The sequence below is a fragment of the Triticum dicoccoides genome, chromosome 1A (assembly GCF_002162155.2).
Source record: "Triticum dicoccoides isolate Atlit2015 ecotype Zavitan chromosome 1A, WEW_v2.0, whole genome shotgun sequence".
Classification (NCBI taxonomy): domain Eukaryota; kingdom Viridiplantae; phylum Streptophyta; class Magnoliopsida; order Poales; family Poaceae; genus Triticum; species Triticum dicoccoides.
The window spans coordinates 508,783,653-508,791,201 of record NC_041380.1 but is presented as its reverse complement, the minus strand read 5'-3'; the positions used below and the strand labels follow the sequence as shown (position 1 = coordinate 508,791,201).

The window sequence follows — 7,549 nt, the reverse complement described above, 5'->3', positions numbered from 1 at the left end:
GTTATTTTCACAACTTGTCATCTATTGTTCTTCCACAACAATGCTCTTAAAGCGGAGATTTAGGTGCTCATGATAGGTATGTCACTTGCCCTTCAATGGTCTTTGTTACCGATCATAGTGCAATCAGATTCTATGTGTGCCACCTGTGCTATGAAGGATGCTTCGCTAGACAAATCGCCTTTCGGTCAACCGGTTAAGGAAATCAACCATTTTATGCTAGAGAGGGAGTTTAAACATGTTTTTTAGGGAACTATGGCGGTCAAAGCCAACCTGAAAATTTTATTAATTTTGCGTTGTGACAGAGAGTATATACAAAGAAGGCGAAGAGGGAGGAGAAAAAAAAAGACTGATACTCTATGCTACATCTAGTCGGGACAACATGATTCCCCAATCAAATAGAATTTGCTTTATATCTGCGTTTACACATCTACTGGACCAAAGAAAAATGTCTTGAGCCGCACGTCGAAGGACAAGTCCTCGGGGTTCATCCTCGTTTCTGAAGACTTTAGCATTTCTTCTTTTCCATAGACTCCAAAGAAGAGCCATAATTACCGTGTTGCGAATCTTGTAAGGAGGCTGGAGCCCCGACAAGTCTTTGATGGAGGAGCATTCTGCAGGGTTGATGTTAAGAGGGTCGACCGTCGACCAGACGTCAGCAACAATAGAGCAATGGAGAAGTATGTGGGACGCTGATTCAATGGACGTGCAGAATGGGCATGAGTCGGAGTCTGTCTAGTTCCGCGAATCGACGCTCGTTGTTGTACAGTCTCCCACGGTGCGCAAGTCAGATAAACAACCTGCAGCGGTTAGTCGCATAGTTCTTCCCCCAAATAAAATCTGTGAACAAATCCTCCGGCCTAGAGAAGAAAGCAGCCTCATATGCATAAGCAATGGATAGGGGCTTATCGTTGACCCTACATAATGTACCATCAGGTATGTGCGGTATTAAGTCAACAGTGGCTAACAGGTCACGCGGGTATTGTAGTTCGGAGGAAGCAACGTTGGACAGACACGACTGTAACGAGAGACAGAGGTCCACAGCTGAGAGCACGAACGCAACAGAGGCATTCGGTTTGGCGGTGTGGGAGTTTAAACATGTTAAGATAGCTAGATCACAAATCAGGGTTCCACATTGTCACTCTAACTATATATGCTCGTACGACACGTAGGATCGCTTGTTGGTTGCAGCGTGACCCTCCTTTCATTCATCACCTTGTGAGCGGAATGTAACCCTATTGATATGGAATAAAACTCCCCTTTACCAAAAAAAATCAAAAAAAATCGAACTGACCCGTCGTGCGTTTGTATACATAATACACACAAGCACTGATTGGCACGTGCCAGCGTGTCATTCCCCGCAAGTGGGCAGGAAAAAGGTGTGCGAGTAGTTTGGATCGCAAGTGACCACCGAGCAAGAGGAGCGACCCTCCCCCCGCATATAAAACGCGCCATCGGATCTCTCCACTTCTCGGATCGTTCGCGCTCCACACTCTCCCACGCAGCGACCAACACCCTCCCCCATTCCATTCCCTCCGTCCACCGCACCACCTACCCAGAGATCATACCATCCACCATGAGAGGGCGAGAGACGCCCAAGGCTCGCAGCGGCGCGGCGACCCCGAGCTGCCCGCAGAGCCCGCTCCGCATCACGCACGACGGCGAGTTCTACGCGCGCCTGCTCACCAGGGAGAGCTCCCTCGCCAACCCCTCCTTCCGCTACTACGGCGCCGGCCCCGCCGCCGTGCCCTTCGGCTGGGAGTCCCAGCCGGGCACGCCCAAGGACGCCACCTCCTGCTGCAGGCCGCTCCCCGCCGCCGTCCCGGCCATCACCCCCCCGCCGTCCTACCATGCGCGGGCCGTCTCGGCGTCGTCGTACGGCGACAGCGGCAGGCTGCAGGGCCGCAGGAGCAAGGGCGCCCCCGCTGGCGACAGGAGCTGCAAGTGCTGCTGCGGCGGCTACAGGAGGCTCAAGTGGATCAAGATCGGCTTCATCGCCGCCGTGTTCCGCCGGATCGCGCTCGGCAGGTCCCGGGTGTCCTCGTCGCCGTCCTCGTCCGCGGCGTCGGTGCAGTCGTCCTCGTCGTCCACCCGCTGGCTCTTCTCCGGCGGCTCGAGCAGCTGCCTGGACGAGGCCGGTGCCCACCACTACCAGTACTACGAGGCGCCGGCGATGACGGGGATGCTCTGCCTCGGGGTCCGGCCGAGCCCGTGGATGGTGAAGTTCTGCGGCGGCCGGCGGGAGCCCGTCTGGGTGCAGGGCTGGCCGTAGGCCGGGCAGGCCCCATCGCCGTCCGGTCGCCGTCATGCACGTCGTTCCGTTCCACTTCCAGTCCATGCAGCGGGCTGGGCCACCATAATTAAAGTTGTCTATCGACACGACTTGAGGTTGATCGATCGTTCCATTGGTTCCTGCCTCGATCCGGTGTATGTTCCTGCGTCTGATAGCTCTAGGGATCCAGCATAAGTGCATGGTTCGTTTTGGTCGTTTAGCGTTGGCGTGTCGCTGTGGCCGCTGCCGGCCGGAGGACACACGACACGAGCATGTCGCCATTTCACCTTTGGAACGTTTGTTGCTGTTGTCTAGTGGTCTATGGAGAAATAGAATGCTTGTTGTCGATCGCGACTAGATCCGACAGTTTCACGTGTCTCGAGACTCGGAGCCTCACCGTCTGGAACTAATCCCACGTTACGTCTTGATCTCCGCTTGCATTTTATAATTGTTTGAGAGCGCATGATTATTGAGGACGTTGCCATGTTTGAGAGTTGCCTGAAATTTTTGTCGGTGCGAGGGTGCTAACATCGACGGTGGACTAATTTTACACTGCTCTCAGAGATTGATTCTTTCTCGTTCACCAGCTGCGTAGTGGACCAATACTGTAACTTCTCCAAATGTTTGAAATACACACTATTTGTTGTACTTTCTCATCATACTCTATTTGGAGCTACACACACACACACACACACACACACACACACACACACACACATTTATCATGTAGTAACTTGAGTGCAAAGACGCGCAGTAGTAATTCGCCTACATTTGCGTCGGCGAGGACTCCACCCGTAGAAGTATGAACATGAGCTATACACCGCGTGTAGAGTACATCTATCACATGGGGCTACGGTGTGTAAGCGCAACCAATTCCCACAGCCATCTGCTTGTTAGTGTGGCCAACACGTCGAATTGTACTAGTATGCTGCGATCCAGTACATTGATAGTGGAATTTCTTTGTGCATTTCATGGTCTAGAGGGAGGGACCCGGTCGCTTTTCGATCGAGTGCGGACCGATCGTACGTACTACCTCAAATCTGTGTACGTACACAGGATCCAACGTACAGATCCGCTGGGTAGCTTGCTAGCTGGGCCCTGCACCGGCTGGTACTTGAAGACCTACTTATACGTCTGTCGATCTCTACGTGCCCGAGGCACGTACCATCCTGAAATTTGTCGTGCAGCACCTCCGACGGAATGTAGCCCGATCGATCAACGCGGTTAAGAGCACTGTCGATCGGTCGGCCGGCCGGTTGCTCGTACCTCGGCGCATCAATAGCCCGATCTCGGTGAACAGCGATTCAGTGAACCGCAGAACCCACGTATCGACGTACGCCGCATCCGGCACACGATCGCGCCTGCCTGCGGCAACAACCGCAGACGACGCCGCTCGCCGTGTGTCGTGCCGGCCGTAGCATTACGTAGTAGTACGGGGGTGGTGGTACGTACGATTGCATTGCGCATCAATGCGGTTAGGGCACCCAATCGCTGTCTAACGAGCACGCGCGATCCAGCGCTTCCGAGCGGCCGCACCACTACCGTCCATCGCGCGCGACACGTGGCCTGGACGGACCGACCAGGTGGGCGGCGTTTTTTTGTCGGGGCGCTTCAAATTTTCGGGAGACGCGCTGCTCCTATCCTGCCGTTTCCCTGTTTCCCACCTCACACCCTCTCCCGGCGACGAGGCAAATCCCACTCGAAATCCCTAGCTTCGCCGCGAGCGCGGGCGGCGAGAGGGCCGGTGACGAGTTCAATTCAACGAGCGCGGCGACGGCCCGGCGAAGGACCCCCGCAGCAGTTCGCGCCGGGCGAGGGCGGCGCGCGCGTGCCGTACAAGGAGGAGAAGGCAGCGGCGACGGAGGAGAGGGGTGGAGCTGGTGGTTCAGCGCGAGGCGGCGACGAGCGCCCGGGGGGAGCGAGATCCCGCTTTTGCTTCGACGACCTAGGTGAGTTCATCCCACTTTTTCCCCCTCGCACACACATCTCATGGCTGCTGGGGGTGCGTCGTTACCAACGACCGCAGGGGGTGGGGGTGGAGGGAAGATGAGAGATTTTTCCGACGAGGAGGAGGGAGAGAGGGGAGGGATTTTCCCTACGAAGAGGCGAGGGCCGGGCGAGGGTTACTAGTGGAGGCGGAGCAGCGGGGAGTCGCCGGAGCGCCTGCGCAGGGGAGGGTGCGGCGCCCGAGGCTCAAGCGAGGAGGGGGCAGGGAGATGGCACGGGGTGAGATGAGGAAGGAGAGGGGCTCAACCTGACACAGTTTTCAGCAGGAAGTTTTTTCTGTGGTTCAGTATGCAATTTTTTGAGACTCAGCATGCAAATGTATCTGATATTTGTGTTTTTCAGTAGGCAATACTGTAGTATAAGGTAGCATGGTTTTCCCAACAATGAAAAACATTGCAAACATACGTGTTCAACATTTTTTGCGGTTCATAAGCAACATCTGTTTTTTGTGGAGGGCAAAAGTAATGTCGAAACAAAGGGGGCCAAAGCGATTTTTCATACTGATGTAGGACATTTACAGTGTTTTTGTATGCAACTTAGGCATAGGGCAGTATGCAATAAACAATGTGTTTTTAGTAGGGGCATCAGAATAGATAATAGGCATTTTTTGTGGTGTTTTTCGTAGGAATCAGATATGAGATGAGTAGGCAAAAATGTAGTCAGTTTTCAGGTCTAACAAGGCAAAATAGACATAGAACCAATGAACTTTGATATATCATATGGCAACCGAAAACATATGGGTTCCAGGTCTAACAAGGCAGAATATCTATTTTTTTGTGAACATACTGAATACATAATTGTTGCATACAGAGCTTTGTGTTACTACCTTATAATCCTCAACATTTTTTTTGTCGTTTACAGAGTTGTTATGCAATAAATTTAGTCAGAGTAAATTGCCAAAAGCACCACAATTTGCGTTCATTTTTATTTACCTTTTCAAATGCAGGCAAGGCAAACAAACAGAATGGAGGACTCCACGGATGAATAGAACGGCGAGGTACCTGCCCACTCTGAACATTTTTTTTTTCAAAATGACTTTCGGCAGAGAATGAGAGAAAATCATCCGTTTTTCTTTTTTGTGTTTTGATGTTGCTTTTTAACAGGGAGCTGCAAGAGTAAAACAAGGCCATAGGCGTCCTAGGAAGAAGCAAGTTCATGTAGAAACAGAGCATCGCCAGCAAGGCTAGTAAAGCTAAACAAGAGCTTGGATCAATGGCAGAAGGATCTGATAGAAACTTACCATCTGGGAGGCATATTGAAGATCGAAGCAACAACACTGCCCGCAGACCTCAGCAGGTGGGTAATGCAGATCTACGACGCAGCTAGCGAGTGCATCATTGTCCCAGGCAGGGGCGAGATCCCCGTAACAGCCGAAAGCGTCCACCACACCTTGGGTCTTCGTAATTCAGGGGAGGAAGTGTTCTACGGGTGGGATGCAGAAGCAATATCTTTCATAAACAGCAGGTTCGGTTTTCAGAATGGGTGCTCCCCCGAGATAACAACCGTCTGCACCATGATAAAATAGATGAACGGGAGAGCAGATGACGACTTCATGATGGCCTGGCTAATTGTGGTAGTTTGCACCTTCATGTGCCCTACAACGAGCTTGCATGTTAGCGCTCGATGCTACCCAATAGTCGCTGACCTAGAGAAAGTGAAGAGGCTCAACTTCTGTGCATTCATAGCGAATCAGATAAAAGCTTCATTAGGGGGTAGCAACATGAAGAAGGCCGTAAACTGCTGTGTGCACCACATGGTGGTAAGTACCACCTGTTGGGCTCTTTTTCCCTTTCTTTTTTGTGTTTCATACTTATGCTTGGTTGTGTAGCATAGCAGAAATGAGAAAGGCTAACCCATACTGATCTCCAACTATATTCTCACCAGCTTTTTGTTGTTGTTGTTTTTGTCGCTGCAAAACAGGTGTTATATGTAGATTCTCTGGTGGTAGACTTTGCAGTACCAGATTTCTCAGTCTGGGTAGAGGCATGGGACAACAAACGTATAGGACTAGTCGCAAAGGCAGACAAAAACCCCCAAGGAGGATACGGCAAGCTTAGGGTGAGTTTTGTTTTTCACCCATCTTTTTTAAAAGCAGTTTTTTTCTTTTTTTGCCATGTCTTACAATGTTACCTGACTAGTTCAGGCAGGTGCAACACAATAGCCTTTTTATGCTTAACAACACTAGCCTAATGTGTTTTTTTTGCAACTCACCCCCACCAGATGAAGCCAAGATACACGAGCAACGGGCGTACGAACAACCTTTTTGTTGGGTATGAGGAGACCGAGAAGTTTGTTTTCTCAAAATTGCCACCCACATTCAAAAAAAGTGTATGTTTACCAGCTCCTTTTTTTACAATTTCAATAGCTTTCCATTTTTTCTTTTTCAGTTGCTTTTTACAGTGAAGTTGCATAGCCCTGTCAATTTATTTTTCAGCAGTTTTGCCTACGTCTGAAAACATCGAGCAGAAAACAGAGTTTCTGCTCCTATCTCTTCTGCTTACACATGCATCAAATTGTTCAGTATTTGTTTATTTTTTCCTATATAACACTTCTTTAGTTTTTAAAACCATTCGGCTTTATTTGTTTTGATTCATGCCTTTTCTCCTAACACTTCCTTTTTCTTGTGTTTTTTTCCTTTGAAAATGCATCTTTAATGCAGAAGAAGAGGAAAATCGCTGCAATGGTTAGCTCATTGTGCTCAGAATGGTCGGATAGAATTGGTATATTCATTGAAGAGATCGACAATCTGGATAGGGAGGATGACAGGGACTCTAGGAGCAAATCACACAGGACAAAGCGTCGCAGGGCTGCACGCGTTCGAGGCATAAGAATCGAAGAGACCGAGCATCACAGGGGCATCCCAGATGACAATGCAAAGTTTACGCCAACCTCAGAGCCAGAAAGGTGCAACGGAAACAACTCTGATGATTTTGTCTCCACAAGGACCAGAGCATCAAAGCAAAACGAACTCAGACCCAAAATTTTGCCCTCGAGGAACAGTGGAAATGTGACCACCAAACAGAAGTCAGCACCCGAGATGGAGCCTGCTAGGGAGGGTGTAAAGGCAGGCAAGCCCCTAGAGTGCAGCCATGCAAATCTCGCAGGCAATGTAAACCAGCGGGGTGACACAGCAACCAACGGCGATGGAATGCAAACCCACACAACAGCAAATACAGATGGACCAGTAGAAAATGGGCACAAGGGCAATACACCTCCGGGCAGTGAAAATATCACAATACTTGATGTCACCCCAATATCATCAGCCCCATCTCT

At 50.5% G+C, this 7,549-nt stretch overlaps 1 protein-coding gene across 1 annotated transcript; it reads left to right on the top strand.

Moving 5' to 3' along the window:
* The first annotated feature begins 1,485 nt into the window (after positions 1-1,485).
* Positions 1,486-2,628, top strand: LOC119311196. Its single transcript, XM_037586865.1, has one exon. The coding sequence runs from the start codon at positions 1,574-1,576 to the stop codon at positions 2,267-2,269; it is 696 nt and encodes a 231-aa protein (XP_037442762.1). The 5' UTR covers positions 1,486-1,573; the 3' UTR covers positions 2,270-2,628.
* Positions 2,629-7,549: the final 4,921 nt, after the last annotated feature.